We start from the raw sequence: 17,190 nt of genomic DNA, 5'->3' as shown, positions 1-17,190 counted from the left end.
TGATACTCCCACCTCAGTCTTCCAAGTAGCTAGGACTACAAATGTGCTGCACCACTAAATTCACCCGATTGTTATCATTATTATTATTATTTTGTAGAGACGGGGTCTCATTATGTTGCCCAGACTGGTCTTAAACTCCTGGGCTCAGGCAATCCTCCCGCCTCGACCTCTCAAAGTGTTGAGATTATAGGCATGAGTCATCGCACCCAGCTGGCAATTTTCAAAATATACAAATGAGTATAGCTCACCCTGCAGAATTCCTGTTTACAAACCCAGAACCGATGATTCTGAAACTTAAATGTGCATCAGAATCTCCCTGGAGGGCTTGTTAAAAAGCAGTGTTCCTGATTCAGCAAGTCTGGGGTGGGGCCTGAGCATCTGCATCTCTAACACGCTCCTAGGAAAGGCTGATCTGCTGGTCCAGGGACTGCACTTTGAGAACCAGAGTCCTGGACTAATGCTTTCTGGGATCCACCCCAGCTCTCCAATGCAGGTTTATGATTCCAAAACCCAATGTAGAGGCACTGTGCTCAGAGAGAAGAAGCACCACATGCTGACTAGGCTCCAGACAAGTGCAGAAAGCCCCATCCCTGCCCTGTCCTGCAACGGCCACCAGGGAGGGACAGCAGCATTGAGTGGGGACCATGCACCTTCCCTCTACTGAACTCTAATCAATCGGGAATTCGCACTTGTGAAATGCTTCAAAAACTCTAAACAATGCCTATGATGTCCAAACATGTAATATATTCAAACATAAAGGGAAAACACATTAAAAAGTAGAAAAGCTATCTGGGCTTGAGAACCTCCATATTCATTTCCTGGAGCTGTCATAACAAATTACCATAAACTGGGCAGCTTAAAACAACAGAAACCTATTGTCTCAGAGTTCTGGAGGCTGGAAGTTCAAAATCAAGGTGTCAGCAGGGCTCCGTGCCCTCTGAAGGCTCTGGGGAGGCTCCGTTCCTTGCCTCTTCCCCAGTTGCTGGAGGCTCCTGGGGATCCTCAGCATCCCTTAGCTGTGGCTGCATCCCTCCAGTCTCTGCCTCTCTTGTCCCACAGCCTTTTCCCTGTGTGTCTCCCTGTGTCCTTTCATTTTTTCTTTTTTTCTTTTTTGAGACAGAGTCTTGTTTTGTCACCCAGGCTGGAGTGCAGTGGTGCTTTCTCGGCTCACTGCAACCTCTGCCTCCCGAGTTCAAGCGATTCTCCTACCTCAGCCTCCCCAGTAGCTAAGACTACAGGCATGCACCACCATGCCCAGCTAATTTTTGTATTTTTAGTAGAGATGGGGTTTCACCATGTAGGCCAGGCTGGTCTCGAACCCTTAGCCTCAAGTGATCTGCCCGCCTTGGCCTCCCAAAGTGTTCACATTACAGGTGTGAGCCACCACGCCCAGCCATGTCCCTTCTTCTTATAGGGATACTAGTTATTGGATTGAGGTCCACCCTACAACCAGGATGCTCTCATCTTAAGATCTTTACCTTTTCTATCTGATTGGACCTATTTCCATAAGGTCACATTCTGTGGTCCCAGATGGACATGAATTTTGGGGGGACACCTTTCAACCCAATACAGCCTCTTTCAGATGTCATTCTGATAAGTTCGGCAATTTGGACTCTCTGCCCATAGCAGATTAGAAACAGTGCACTGGAAAGAGTGAGGGGTGCACTGTGAGGGTCGCGTCTGCAACCGCTGTGGGGACGGCGTCCACAGAGGCAGCAACAAGGGCAGGGGCAAGCCTAGCCAAGCCCCTAGCCTGTGGACAGCCAGTGTAGGGCGCGAGTCCCAGCCCATAGCACCCAATCCAGTTCGGCCTATGGTGTTCATGAAGCTGACCTGATTCTTCAACAAGAGGTTAAATTCTTTCCAACGTCCTCTGTTTTGGAAGGCAGGACGACGTGCTCTGCATTTTAGAGTGACTCTGGTCCAAAATGAGGAAAATTAGACCTAGAGGGATAAAAATTCAATCTCTGGAAAATCTGATCATGAGGACCCCCAACCTTATTCCTGAGCTGGGCCTGAGAAACAAGGGGAGAACAGGTGACAAATGATGAATGTTAAAAAAAAAATAAAAAATATCATGTCATGGCCAGAAGTTGCAGGACAGCTCAGGGCCTGTGGATCAGGGCTGGCCTAGGGGTTACGTGCTAATTTCACTGTGCTGTGGCCACCAAACCCCAGCCCCAGCTGCACAGATGGAGGCATTCCAGACGGAAAAGCCCCATTAGGTCATCGCTGCGCCGCCTGCAATGCAGTTCAGCCTTTCGCTGTGTAATCTCCAGCACACTCCGGGGAGCCTGTGAATTTTAGACACTCTCCCAGGGACCCTGGCTCCACAAAGCATGAAATGAATTGCATTCATCCATCTGTGGGCTTTTAAAAAATTCAATAATTAATTCAAGCGTATGGTGGTATTACTGTTATTAGAATTTGGCCTTTCTGTAGTTCTTTACTTTGGCAAAGTGCTTTTATAATCATTTACTGGCTAAATAATTTAATACAAGTTATTGCTACAAGCTAGAAATCTGGTACTTAGCTGGTACTGAGGGACATTGGGCTGCTTATGAAAAAAGCAGGGGAAGGACGGAATGGAATTATGTGGCCTTCGTTATTTATCCCTCCGGTCACGCATGGTCACTTGCTTGACCTCAGTGTGTCCTTGATAACTTTGGTTCTGATTTATCCTGGGCCATTCTTGCCATTGTGACAGTGAACACGATGGGGGGGGGGGGGGCACTTCTCAGGGGGAGGAGAATTAAGTTATTCTAGTCCAAACCCCTCATTTTATGGAAGGGGAAACAGAGGTGGGGGCACGCTTTGCCCAAGGCCACACGGGGAGTATGAGGACTAGCATCACCTCAGGACTGGAGGAGAGTATTCCGCTTTAGGGGATCCTCCCTCCACACTTTATTAGAGTCAAGAAGGGAAAGAGAGGCGTAGCTAGGTCTCCTGTCAGCCAGCATGGGCCGAGAGCAGGCCTGGGCCTGGGGACAGTAGGCAGCTGCATTGTTGCTCGGGAGTCCACCCCTCTGACCGAGATTTTTTTTTTCCCTGAGATGGAGTCTTGCTCCTTCGCCCAGAGTGGAGTGCAGTGGTGTGATCTCGGCTCACTGCAACCTTCACCTCCTGGGTTCAAGTGATTCTCCTCCCTCAGCCTCCCGAGTAGCTGGGATTACAGGGGTGCACCACCATGCCCGGCTAATTTTTGTATTTTTAGCAGAGATGGGGTTTTGCCATGTTGGCCAGGCTGGTCTTGAACTCCTGACCTCAGTGCTGCTCCCAGCTTGGCCTCCCAAAGTGCTGGGATTACAGGCGTAAGCCACCACACCCGGACTCTGACTGAGTTCTTGAAGTGGCTAGTTTTCTCCCTCCTGCCAACGCATCTTCTCTTTTTTTAATGTTTTTATCTGCATTATTATTTTTCATTTAATTTAATTTTAAGTTCTGGGATATATGTGCAGGACATGCAGGTTTATTACATAGGTAAACGTGTTCCACGGTGGTGCGGTGCACCTATCAACCCATCACCTAGGTATCAAGCCCTGCATGCATTAGCTATTTATCCTGATGCTCTCCCTTCCCTCGCCCCCCCAGCAGGCCCCACTGTCTGTTCTTTCCGTCCCTGTGTCCATGCGTTCTCATTGTTCAGCTCCCACTTATAAGTGAGAACATCCAGCATCTTTTTAATAATCATCTGTCACCCAAGCCTCGGTGGCCTCATCTGAGAGATGGACTATGAATAGAAACAGCCCTAGAATGTGGGTTGAGGGCATTGGGAGAAATACCTAGAAAGTACTTTGGTGCTCCCTCCGTATTCCCTGACGACACATGCTATTAATATGGTCATTTACACCAATGATCATTGTTACCTTATCTGAAAAATGGGTGTAACAGTATCTGTCCTTTCTACTTCAGAATTTTTGTGAAGCTAAAAAAAACTAAGATAATGACAGGGAAGGTATTTCACGGTCATCATCATCATCTAATTCTTCGCCTGGAGGATGGTTAAAGAGGGGTTTCCTCCTTGAGGCTCTGGGGGGCTTCAGGGAGCAAGAAGTATTCTCCTCAGCATTTGTATCAGCCAAAATACCAAGAGGTTGCAGGGGCCATGCCAAATGGGGTCATTTGAGGAGATGTATTTCAAAGAATTGTCTGCAAAGGTGGCCAGGGCGTAGGGCTCAGAAGAAGCGTTCAGTGGCCCGCGCTTGCAAGGCAGCTATTACCATCCCTGGGCCAGCAGGAGGAGGGGAGGGGGTGTGACAGGGTTCTGGAAGGGCTGAGGCTGCCTTGGAGGAGGGGTGGCGTTTTTTGAGGAACAGGGTCAGCCTGAGGGAGCCAGGGGGCAAATGCCTGTTGGCCAGAGGGCAAGGGAGTCCACTGCAGCGGCCACAGTCCATCCAGCCCAGCTCCTGTCCTAGAGACAGGATCTGCCGGGCCAAGGGCAGAGGCCCGCACAGCTCCATTGGTGGATCAGAACAGCGAGGGTGCCTGGGGGTTGGGAGCTTCGCTGTGGTGGCAGGAGTCTGGCCTGGTCTGTGAGCTCCCCTGCCGTGGCTCACTGGGGGTAACTGAACAGGCAGAAGCCCAGGGACAGGCTACACCTGTCCTCTGAGCGGCCGGCAACAATGCACCCTACTCCCTGCTGGCCCAGGTATAAAATGAAGGTGTGAACTAGAGGATTATTCAACCTCGGAAAAACCCTTGACCCTAACATAATTGTTCATTCAATCCACATTTCACCCCCTCCCCTCTGCAAGACTTTGTAGAGCTCTATTCTCTGAATTTGACCCTCTCCCAAGAAAAGGCACACTGGATGCACTCCTTAGAAGTTCACATGTGCGGCTGGGCGTGGTGGCTCACGCTTGTAATCCCAGCACTTTGGGAGGCTGAGGCAGGTGGATCACTTGAGGTCAGGAGTTCGAGACCAGCCTGGCCAACATGGCAAAATCCTGTTTCTACTAAAAATACAAAAAAAAAATTAGCCGGTTGTGGTGGCAGTCACCTGTAATCCCAATGACTCAAGAGGCTGAGGCAGGAGAATCATTTGAACCTGAGAGGTGGAGGTTGCAGTGAGCCACGATTGTGCCACTGCACTCTAGCCTGGGTGAGAGAGCAAGACTCTGTTTCAAAAACAAGAAAAAGAAAAAGAAAAAGAAGTCCTCACGTGCCTCCCTCCCCTGCCTCTGCTGGGTTTGGGGGCTGGGCTGCTTCTCCGCCCTCCCCTCTACCCTCTCCATGACGGAAATCCTAGACAGGGAGAACATTTTCTACTCTAATGTCCTTAATTTTAGAGTTGGACAGGTTGGATTATTTGAAAATAGCCTGGGTTGTGAGAGGAAAACGAGCAGGCCAGAGGAATTTAGAGCTGCCAGCATCTTGGAGCTGAGCATCCAACCAAAGAACACTCAGCTTCTGCTGCCTTTATGCCCATCGATCACCCCACGTTGCAAGGCTCTCATCACAAATCCAAAAATAGGACTCCAATGGGGAGCATTTGTAAATCATCTTTTCTTAGATACCAAATCCTGGAGCTGAAAGAAGAAAACATGTGTGACCATTCCTGTCAATTTACAGATGAGCAAACGCAGGCGCAGAGGGCTTTTCACCAAAGCCTTTGGCTGTCTTTTTCTTGCTCCCACCCCCGCAAGGTCAAGTGCCTCACAGCCAAAGCAAAATGGATCTTAGAAATAATTTGGGAAAATCAGGAATTGCTGAGTGGTTCATTAAGACTATACAAAACAGCAACAACAAGCAAACAAAATCCCCAAACCCCCAAACTAAACACTCAGACACAATTCTGCTTAAATACATCATCGGTCATCAAATGATTCTGAGCCCCATAATCGTATTTACCCAGTGAAAGCAAAGAAGTAGAGTGAGTCCATTCATTTCTTAGCCATTTACTGAGCGTCTCATGTGGCCAAGCACTGGGAAACACAAAGGTAAATAAAACCCTGGAGAGCACTAGAAACTATATTTATGATTTCATTTATATATTATGTATTTTAAATAATAACATTTGGGGTTTTCCAGAAATGGGCATTTTGCAGTAAGGTCAACTCTAAGAAGAGAGCATCACAACGATGTCATGGGCAAACCTGCCTTCGGTTTTAATCAGACCATGAATTTTCTTTTTTTTTTTTTTTTGTACTTGAGACAGGGTCTTGCTCTGTTGCTGAGGCTGGAGAGCAGTGTGCAGTCACAGCTCACTGCAGCCTTAAACTCTTGGGCTCAAGTGATCCTCCCCCCTCAGCCTCCTGAGTAGCTGGGATCCCAGGTGTGTGCTACCGCACCTGGCTAATTCTCTCTTTCCCTCCCTCCCTCCCTCCCTCCCTTCCTTCCTTCTTTTCTTTCTTTCTTTTTTTTTGATGGGGTCCACTTTGTTGTGCAGTTGGTTCTCAAAATCCTGGGCTCAAGTGTTCTTTCCACTTCAGTCTCCCAAAGTGTTGTGATTAAAGGGATGAGCCACTGGACATGGCCTGACTTTCTTACTATGCACTTGAACTCGACTTTACACCCCTGATGTTCACATGTCTTACTTTACTGTGAATGTAAACTAAGTGGATGCCTATTCAATTAAGCAAACATTTCCTGATTACCAGGCCATGCTCTAGACAGGGGGGATATAGAAATGAAAGATTAAGTGATTCTGCCTGATTTGCTCATGATCTATATAGAAATGTAAATACCCAGACTCCGGGATAGAGAAGCATAAAGACAGGCCAGGCTTCAAAGAGGAGGCAACATGGGATCTGGGCTTTGGAGGATGAGGAGCAGTTTGCAAAATGGATGAGGAGTGGGGAAGGCAATCTAGGCAAGAGAAACAGCATTTGCAAAGGCCTGGAGGCAGGCACTTGGGGGAATGGAGAATTTGGCTAGAGGACAGGGTTTAAGGAGAAACAGGGATGACTCTACCCAGGTGGGCTGATTCTTCACATTGCAAATAGATTGTCCCATTTGCAGAAAGATCCAGAGCCTAATATCTCTCCCGATTCTGTGTCAGTGTGCCGGCTGATCCCAGTGTGCCAGCTGATCCCAGTGTGCCGGCTGATCCCAGTGTGCCAGCTGATCCCAGTGTGCCGGCTGATCCCAGTGTGCTGGCTGATCCCGTGGATTGAGAAGTGGACCCAAGAAACGTAAAACCATCAGAGATGAGGATGTGTGTGGGGAGTGACTGTTGTGGAATACACGTTTCTTTACAGGGTGATGAAAATGTTCTGAAATTAGTGGTGATGATTGTACAACCTTGTGCATATATTAAAACCAGTTAAGCATATACTTTAAACTGGTAATATCTGTGGCATGTGAATTACATCTCAATCTAAAAATAAGACATTTGGATGAAGCATCGCTGGATCGACATGGCTAGGCTGCAGAAAAACAGAGCAGAACCTCCGCTGATCACCTGCCACTGAACCTCCATAGGCTGACAGCACTGGGTGGCCACCCCCGCAGCAGGACCTCATCCATCCTGGAGATCCAGCTGGTTGTGGGAGGCCTGACTAGAGCCTGCAACCCATCCCAGCTCTGCAGAGAAGCCTGTGGCCCGGGACTCATCATTTGACTTCTCTGACCTGCAAAGAGGCTCATGAGGCCTCTAGGGGAAGAGTCACCTTAGTCACTCTGAACACTTGTCACATAACCAGGAAAAGTGTCTATCACCTCACCCTGGCTCCAGCACCGGCTGCTAAGAATAGAGACCACAGGAGTACAGAATTAGAGGTCAAAGCAATTGTAATACCTAAAACAGGCACTTAAAAAAATAAAAATAGCTCATTTGATTCTCACAACACTGCTATGATGGAGGTATCACTGTCTCCGGTTATAGATGGGAAACTGAAGCATAGAAAGGTTAAGCAGCTTGCCTGAAGTCACACTGCTAGGAAGAGAGAGACAGGATTCAAAATCGGGCCACGGCTTAGCCAGTGTGTCACATTGTCTCTTGCTGTGACAGTCTGGACTTCAACCAGTGGGACAAGGGAAGTTGCTAAAAGGCTTGGACCTGGAAGTACCAGGGTCATTAGAGAGCAGCGCCTGGCTGCCCTGAGGAGAGGGAGCAGGGTAGGAGTTACAATCGTTCAGGCAGTGATGGGTCTGTGCCTGAGATCAGTAACCCTGGAAGCATTCCTAAAAGAGTCATTTAGGGCCAGGTGCAGTGGCTCACGCCTGTAATCCCAACACTTTGGGAGGCTGAAGCAGGTGGATCACGAGGTCAGGAGATCAGGACCATCCTTACCAATATGGTGAAACTCCGTCTCTACTAGAAATACAAAAATTAGCTGGGAGTGGTGGCACATGCCTGTAATCCCAGCTACTCAGGAAGCCGAGGCAGGAGAATTGCTTGCACCAGGGAGTCGGAGGTTGCAGTGAACTGAGATCGTGCCACTGCACTCCAGCCTGGCGATGGAGCAAGACTCCGTCTCAAAAAAAAAAAAAAAAAAAGAAAGAAAAAGTCATTTAGAAAAACTGAGTATGTATCAACAATCTTCTGTGGCACTTGGATTTTAAATTGTTGGTGCTGAGATGAAACCGGTCCGGGGAGAGACCACATCCCATTGATTTTCCCTTTTTGTATGTTGTGAAAATACCTGACATCTGTTCGACCTGCAACCACCATTGCAGCCTCAGCCATCCCCATTTTGGTGGCTGTAGCTTCTTCAACCTAATTTCTGCCACCCTCTGTGAATGACTTGGGTTCTCCAAATCACCACACCCTTGCAAGCTTAATGCCTGTAGTGAGCTGAATGGCGACCCTTAAAAGATATGTCCACATGCTAATCCCAGGAACCTGTGATTTACCTTACATAGTAAAAGAGTGAACATTATTTTATACGGCAAAGATAGGATTAAGTTAAAGACTTTGAGAGGGAGACCTTATACTGGATTATCCAGCAGGCCCTAAATCCTATGATGAGTGTCCTTATAAGAGACACAGAAGAAGAGGAGGCAATGTGACTGGAGTGACGTGAAGGCAGAGATTGGAGTGATGCAGCCACAAGTCAAAGAATGCCTGGAGCCACTGGAAGCTGGAGGGGGCAAGAACAGGTTCTTCTCTGTGGCTTGTAGAGGGAGTGAGGCCCTGCTGGGACCCAGACTTTAGACTTCTGGCCTCCAAATCCAGGAGAGAACATGTTTCTATTGTTTTAAGCCAAATTTTTCCAACAGTGGCAGGAAGCTCATATACTGTCTTAACATATTCTATTCCCCTACTTGGAATGCCTTCCCCTCTGCACGCACCTCTCTCAGGCCCGCCTGTAGGATGCTTTACCCACAGTCTCTGGATGTCCTCCCTCCTGGCAAGAGGCAGAGGCCACTCTCCCATAGGGCCACTGCTCCCAGCAAAGACTTGCCCTTGTCCACAGCTCCCTGCGGGTAGCGCTGTGTCTCATGCATTTTGCATTGTCCATGCTCTTCACAGGGCCCAGATACAATCAGCAGAGGAAGAAAACTACAGGATGAAACAGTCCCAACGACCAGCACCAGTCAAGCCCCAAGACAGCACAAAAGGCCAGCTAGCAGAGAAACATGATTGTCCACCGTCCATCTCTGGGACAACCTAGGGACCTAGGTCGCCTCTCTGTCCTCCTCAGTTAACAGAGTCTTTGAGGGAGGGGCAGGGCCTCCACTTTGTTCCTCCCGGTGTGGAATTCTGACTGAGTGTGTGTGTGTGTGTGTGTGTGTGCGCGCGCGCGCGTGTGTGCTGGGTTCTGTTAAACGCTTGAGCCTGAGACGGGAGGTGGAGGAAGCCATTCCCTTGCTTAAGCCCAAAGGGTTTCTCCTGACCAGTGAGTCACCCTCATGGCAGATTTCTAAAGTGGAGCGAGAGAATCTTCTCTTCTTCACCTGCTTCAGGGAGGCATCAAAGTGCCAGAAAGGTGGCTTCTGTGGGTCCCTGAGGCCCGTGGCAGGGGCCAGAGTCTGACACCCGCTTTCCCTGGGTTGGGGGCGGGGTGCCTCTGCCAGGAGCCTGGGTTCAGACCAGGGTGGCCTGTGGTCAAAGGCACACTTAGACCCTGGCTGGAGAGTTGGGAAGAGTTACGAGAAACCCACTAGGTCACCTGTCAAAGACGGCTAGCCCTCCTGGGGGTTTTGAAATCAGGGCACCCGCGGCAAGTTCCCAGACTGTGCCTGGGGCTCAAGGCGGTGGCTGCTCCTGTGCTCTTGGCTTATTCCCAGGATTCTCAGATGGCTGATGGAAAACGCCCCGGACCCTCCGTAGTGCCACGGGGAAGTCCCCGGAAAGGGTGTGAAAAAGTATCGAATTTGGGGGATGCCTCCTCCTCGTCCAGCACCTGACAGGGCCCAGCTCCTGGCCCAGGTGCCCAGGAGGCACCGATCCCCGCAGCCAGCCTCCTCCCGCGGGCTCCACTCCCATTTCGGCCTCGCCCCCACACCTCATAGTCTTTCATCCGTGAGTCCTGCGGTCAGGACGGGTTGGAGGTCTGCAAACAGGACCCTCTCTGGGAAGCTGCGACAGCGGCTGCGCTCGGGGTTTGGGGGCGCAGGTCAGGCTAGAACCACCCCCCTTCCCTCTGCGTCCCGGCACCGTCCCAGCGGCCCCTCCCCTGTGCCCAGGATGCTCGGGCCGCGGCTGCAGTAGGACCTCCGCCTTCTCTGCCAACCAGAGCGGAGGAACCTTTCCGCCTCCCTCCGCGCGGCGCACTGAGCGCTCTTTGCCTAGAACGACTTCCCTCCCTCCGCCTGGGGCAGCCTCACCCTGGGCGCTCGCACCCCAGCCCTTGGAGAGCGCTACTCCGCCTGCCGCACCACCGAAAACCTCCTCCTCCTTTTCGGGCCGCGCCCCCTTTATACGCGGACGCGCCCTCTTTTGGTCGCCCCCTCCCTAACCCAGCGCTAAGGAGCGCCCTGCTCTGGTCTCCGCCACCACCCAGCGCCTCCTGGACCCATCCCCCCAAACCCTTGAACGTCCTCAGGACCCCCAGGTGAGCGCGGCGCCCTGCGGGCGGGGACCCTCTTTGCACCTCCCCGCACCCCCTGGGGATCGCTCTGTCCCTAGGGTCGCTGCCTCCCCTTTCTCCTTTCTAAGCGCCTCACGTCCAGGCCGCCGCCCGGGGTGGCGCAGCCCGCAGCCCTCCCGCTCCGGGCACCCTCCGCCACTCCGAGACCCCCTGGGGGCGCGTCCTCTCCCGCTCCCCTGTTCCCTCCCCCGGCACAGGGCGGGCGCGTGGTACCAGGGGAGGCTCCCGCCCAGCCCCGCACTCCTTTGTGCGGCCGGGCGGGCGCTGCGTCAAGGCGGAGGCGCGGCCACACGCGCGCACCCACCCGCGCGCACCCAGCCCCCGGGAGCGGCAGGGAGGTGGCGGCGCGAGGAGGAGGGAGCGGCCGTGGAGCCCAATCGCTCGCTCCCCTTCCCGGGTCCGCGCGCGGCGCCGCCTCCGCCATTGCTGCGAGCAGGAGCAGGAGACGCGGAGCTCGGTGCGCGGAGCTCGGAGCGCTGAGCTGACCTGCCGGAGCCGGGCGTGGGTGAGTGCGGCCGGCCGCGCCTGGGCTTGCCGAGGCCAGACCTTGCCCGCCCAGGAGCAGGGCCCGGGGGATGCCCATCTCCCCGAGTGCGCGGGACGGGGCTGTGAACAGCGGGTCGCCCGGGTGCGGCGGCCCCAGGACCGGGGACCGGGTCTGGAGGGGCTGGGCAGGGGCAGCGCCCCCTTCCCTGGCCGCGGTGCGCCCTTGCGCCCGGCGCTTGGGTCCCGCGAGATGAGGGTCTAGAAATACACAGCACCACCCGACCCCCGCATCGGGCCGTGACCACCGCGTCCCCACGACCCCTCCCCAAGACGAAGCGGGGCTGGCGAGGTCGCGGACGCCGGGACGCCGGTGGGTGTGGGTGCCCACTTCCCCCCCGCCCCGCCCCGGGTCTTGCTTGCGGTGACTCCCCCCGGCCCTCCCGCCGCAGGCTGCAGCCTCGGAGCTCCCGGAACGATGGTGAAGTTGGGGAACAATTTCGCAGAGAAGGGCACCAAGCAACCGCTGCTGGAGGATGGCTTCGACACCATTCCCCTGATGACGCCCCTCGATGTCAATCAGCTGCAGTTCCCGCCCCCGGATAAGGTAAGCCCCCCCCCCCACGCCCCTCCACGTTGCCGGGTGCGCACCCCCAGATCTCGCACGGCGGCCGCAACAAAAGAAACGCGCCGCGTGCGCTGGGTACACGAAGTGGGGGCGGGCTCGGGAGGCCGGAGGGAGCGCGGCGAGGACAGTGTACCCGCGCGGGATTCTGGATCGGGGGATGCTGAGGGGGAGGGGAGCCCTGCCTTAGATGATATATCCTCGTCCTGATAGTGGAACGCGGTGGGGCAAGATTCCTTCGCGTTTTTCCTGGGCGCCTCATCCGAGAGGGCCCTGGCCCCGCAGCTGCCCTGCTCCTCCCTTGCCCCGTGGCCGCAGGGGCTCTGGATCGGGGGTGAGCCTAGGGGCGGGCGAGGCTGCCCCTGTACCTTCCCGGGTGTGGCAGTTTCAGCCCGACTTGCCCCACCGAGGCGGGGGAGCGTTCTCCTTGGTGAGATGGCCCCTCCCCAGGGCTGAATTGTTCTCGCCCTTTCTGCCTGCCCCTGCCAGGCTGGCACTAGGTGCAGGAGGGTGTGCGCGCTCACACAGGGTCTCCTTCCTCTTTGTTCCTTTTGTGAAATCTCCAAATAAGTGCCCGGGCTCGCTCAGTATTGGTGTCACTGGGAACAACCATTCATCAACCTTTCCGCAAAGTGTTTTTTGCTGAATTTAAAGAATCTCCTCTTCTTGAATATAGCATCCAATTAAGTAATTTCTGTTTGCTAAGAATAATATTTCCGAGAGTTAACACTTAAAAATGTAAATAGATCTTTGCATGTCTAGGCGATTGTACTGTAAAACTCACATCTAAGACCATAGACACAGCATCTATTCTCAGCATCTTGCTGCCGCTTACAAACCACCACAGCCACGAATAATTCCCGGAAGTGCTTTTCTATTTATTTTCTCATTTAGTCCCTGGTGAAGGGGCTCTGAGCCAGGGCTCTGTCTTCGTTCCAGCAAGTTGGTGATTGCTGACGGGGCGGGTGTTGTGGGGTGGGGGTGTCCCGGTGGGGGCCCTGACCCCTGTGAAGGTGTCCTCCTAGCTTTATTGTGTGTGTTGTCTGGGGAGGGAGGCAGGAGCCGGGAAGAGGCTGGCAGCGGGGGTTTCAGTTCAAGAAAGGGGGATCAGCTGGCCACACCTGTGCCCCCCAGGCCACGGTGGTGCCACTCTGGGCCACTGATGGTCCAGGCTAGGCTTTGCAGGAGGGGCAGGGCTGCCTGAGGCCTCAGCTTCCATTCCACCCCTCCCTGTCTAGGCATCAGACTTGTCCAGTTAGCAGGGCCTGGCCCCGAGGCCCCCACACCCCCTCCTGCCTCGGCCCCCAGCTGCTCGGCTGAGGAGCAGTGGTGCCTGTGCCAGGAACTCCGTGTCCTGAGGCAGCACCTCTATCAGGTGATTCCCCTCACTTGGCCTGAGCCTCCTCTCTTGTCCTCAGTCTCTTCCATTCCAGAACCATTTGGCACAGTTGGTTTATACAAGGAGGAGGGTTTCAGGCAGGTATGAAATCCTCACCAACTAATTAGGTCGACCAGGACTAGCCTAGGCAGCTTGGGAAGGTGATGAGTCTGCTCTCTCTGCAAGTGTCCAAAGCGGGACAGCCAGCAGGGATGCTCTTCTCGGGTCCAGCCAGGCCTTCCAGCCAGGACTTCCAGCTGGGACTGAGTGTGGGTACAAGGGTTATGGCTCTTGGGATTATTTTCCAGAAAGTTTCTAAGGTCACAATGAGGAAACTGAGCCTCAGAGCATTCATGGGACACGCCCAAGGTCACTGGGCTAAAGGTTACAGTCCTCCAGGATGCAAAAGTTTCTGGCAGTGCCTCTTACTCCACCGTGCTTGGAGCCAGACGTCTTTCACGTAAGACCTCTCTTAACCTGAATAACAGCAACGTGTTGCTAACAGTCAGAGTTCAGGGAGGCGATGTCACCTGTTCCAGGTGACATGGCTTCTGAGGGGTGGTGACACAGTTGGGTTATAAATGAGAATCTGTTCTGAGAACGTGTATGGAGTGCTGAGGTGCTGGGGGTACAGCAGTGACAGCAGTCACAGTGCTGGCAGCAGAGTCAGGGCTGGTCTCCTCTGACACTTGCCAGACACTTATTCTGCACCAGGAACTATTCTGCCAGTTTTACAGGTTTAAATTCTTTTAATGTGTTGACAAGGCCATGAGGTCACTACCAATGTTACCCCCATTTTGCAGATGTGGAAATGCAGGCACAGAGAATTTGAGAATTGCCCAAGGTCACCTAGCCTGTTAGTGGCAGGTGCGGATAGAATCCAGGTCGACAGAATATTGATGGGGCCCCCACATACGGTGGAGGTTTCCGTGGGTTTCCTCATCCTCAGCAGTAACCTTATTTCCCATTCATTGGCCAGTCTAGGCCTGCGTGCTCAAGGTCACATGGCTAGTTGGGTCCAGTTGGGGTTTGAGGATGGCAGGGTGACACCCAACCACTGCCTCAAGAAATGAGTGCCTCACAGGGGTGGGTGCCCAGGCTAACCCATGCCAGGCACCCCCTCCCTCTCCACCGCAGGAGCACTGGGTGGAAAAGGAGTTGGGGTCAGAGGCCAAGAGTGTGGTTACAAGGTTTATGGCTCTTGGGATCATTTTTCAGTGACCCCTGGAATGGGCTCCGCTGTTCTTTCTCCCCAAGGCTGGCTTTGGGGGTCACAGTGCAGGATGAGAGACCCTCTGGCTGCCCGCCCGGGGCCGACCATCCCCAGTTGCTGGGGTCTCTTTGTTCTGCCCTGGGCCCCACCATTGTGGAGAGCAGATGACGGACTGCCCAATGAAGGGGCCTTGTCCCTCGGGGGAGAAGGAGCTTGGAGGTGGCTGGTTGTCTCTAGTGCAACAGCCTCTCCTGGAACCTGGCTTGGGGAGTGGGGTTTGGGGATTAGAGACCTATAACACCTTGACACTGCTCTTGAACACCTCCCAGTCCAGTGGGACAGAGAAGTAAACAGTCCCTGGCAACAGGTGTGGTGAGTGATGAAGGCAGCGCCGCTGAGGCCAGGGCTGTGAGTGTCCTGGGCGGGGAGGCTTCCTGGGTCCATCTGAAGCTGCTGGGGTGTAGGGCAGATGCAAGGGCTGGTTTCCAGGTTGGACGAACATCCTTCTGCTTCACAGTAGGGGGTGGAGGGAAATGAGAGCAGGGAGACCCTTTGGGGGCTGTGGCAGGGGCAAGAGGAGAGGAGGATGTGGGGGTGGAGACAAAGAGGTTGATCCTGGATCTGTTTCCTGACAGGCTGGTGGCCAGCTTCTCCAGCCGGTCCTGGAGGGCTGTGGACGGTACCCTCAGACCTCCTCTTCTTGTGCCCATGGTAGCACAGCAAGGCCAGTGAAAAGGCAGGTGCAGCCTCCCAGCTTCCTGGGCCAAGCCAGGCTTTGGCTCTGGTGGGTGGAAGGAGCACTGGGTTAGGAGTCAGGTGCCAGGCTGCATTCCTGCCCTGCCGCCTATGAGCCGCGTGACCTTGGCCAATGAGCTTAACTTCTGTGCCCCTCGGTTATAATATTTCCCTCCTGGGACTGCTGTCAGGATTATGAATGGGTCATTTCTCTGAAAGTCCTGCCACAGAGGAGATTTCCAAAAAGTAGTGGCTGTTCTTGTTCTTCTTGTGAATTTCTTCCTGGCAAATGGTGACTTTGAACGTGGGAGTTCCCAGACCCACCATCTTTGGGCAGATATGTCTGAATGCATCTGACTTTTGTTTCTCTGTTTCCTGGATAAGGTGGTCGTGAAAACTAAGACCGAGTATGAACCTGACCGCAAGAAAGGGAAAGCACGTCCTCCCCAAATTGCTGAGTTCACCGTCAGCATCACGGAGGGTGTCACCGAGAGGTTTAAGGTGAGTGGTCCTGTGGTGGGTGAGATGCTGCTTTTGCCCCCAGAAGGGGTCTGCTGAGCTGCAGACATGCCTGCAGAGAGGGCCAGGGTTTGACGCTGTTTGTCTGGGCTGATCCCAGCTGTGCACACCCAGTAGCTTCTGGCTGCTTGCCAAGATGTTGTCCTTGTGCTTTTTGTACATTTCTTTTTTCTTTTCTTCTTCCAAAATGATCACATATTACTTATTTTTATAACAGGGAAAACCCACCCACGAACCATCTTTTAGACAAAGGTTATAAACATATGAAAAATCACTTACCAAACATTAAAATATTTACTTAACAGTTCCAGGAAGGAAGCAGACAACAACAAAAAGATAACGCACAGCACTGATCACGTGCCAGACGGCGGTCCCAGCCCTTCACCTAGTGAGCTCATCTGAGCAACCCTTCTGGCACACCAGTACTATCGGTATAACCCATTTTACAGATGGAGAGGTTGAGGCACAGAGTGGTCACAGCTCTACACAGCAGAGCGAGGATCCGATCTGCAGGGGGTCTGGCTTTGCGCCTGTGTGTATCTTCCGTCCTTCACCCCATCCCGATGGGATGCTGCTGAGAGTGGGAGGGTTCCAGCTTGTCTGGGTGGGAGGAGCCTTCTTGCCAGCCTGGCTGCCTTTAGAGGCCGCCTTGGTTGAAGAACAAGTTGGGATACTGATCAGGAAACTCATTCTTTGGGAAACATGGGAGACAGGGGAAAGTGGTAGCCTCATCCAGATTCAAGGAGGTGAATTGAGAGACATCAGTGGGCCCCAGGCCTTGGAGAGTGGCCCTGTCTGCCTCTCTGGTCACCCTCCACTTGGCAGTGTGAGCAGTTTGCTTGTGCTGGGGGCACAGGGACTCCCACCCCCATCCCCACCCCCTGCAGTTTCCAGAGCACCTGTGGGTATGGCATCATATTTGATCTCTGACAACCTTGTGGATCACAGAAGGTGGGACTGGGGGCCATCCCTGGTTAACAGATGAAGCTGCAGCCGCAGAGTGACTGGGAAAACCAGGGTGTAATCTGACTTTCAGTCCCTCCTCCTTCCCGTCGCCACACACTGCCTGTCAGGGCCTGCCTGGTCCAGCAGGTCCCATGAGTGTTGCTGTGGGGGCATTACTTGTGTCAGCTCAGTGAATCCTCCCAGCAGCCCTCTGCCTGCTCCCTACTAATAGTAGGCACTATTTGTACTACCGGTGTTACAGATGGGGAAGTCGAGGCACACAGCAGTCTGCGTCTGTCCCTGCTGATATGTAAGG

General features: G+C 53.3%; 1 protein-coding gene across 3 annotated transcripts in view; it reads left to right on the top strand.

Annotated features, from left to right (window-relative positions):
* Positions 1–10,572: 10,572 nt before the first annotated feature.
* NSG1 (neuronal vesicle trafficking associated 1) overlaps positions 10,573–17,190 on the top strand; it is a 34,579-nt gene continuing 27,961 nt past the window's right edge. The window contains exons 1-4 of one of the 3 annotated variants that reach the window (XM_054484365.2): positions 10,573–10,940; positions 11,413–11,481; positions 11,912–12,066; positions 15,795–15,911. In XM_054484365.2, the coding sequence (XP_054340340.1) occupies positions 11,938–12,066; positions 15,795–15,911 (246 nt within the window). In that variant the 5' untranslated portion in view covers positions 10,573–10,940; positions 11,413–11,481; positions 11,912–11,937. Of the gene's footprint in view, positions 10,941–11,280; positions 11,482–11,911; positions 12,067–15,794; positions 15,912–17,190 lie in introns of those variants that run through there. The other 2 variants (XM_054484366.2, XM_063663520.1) reach the window with 2 other exon arrangements.

The sequence above is a fragment of the Pongo pygmaeus genome, chromosome 3, assembly GCF_028885625.2.
Source record: "Pongo pygmaeus isolate AG05252 chromosome 3, NHGRI_mPonPyg2-v2.0_pri, whole genome shotgun sequence".
Lineage (NCBI taxonomy): Eukaryota > Metazoa > Chordata > Mammalia > Primates > Hominidae > Pongo > Pongo pygmaeus.
Note: the sequence above shows the minus strand (reverse complement) of the source record. Positions and strands in the feature narration are given on the sequence as shown.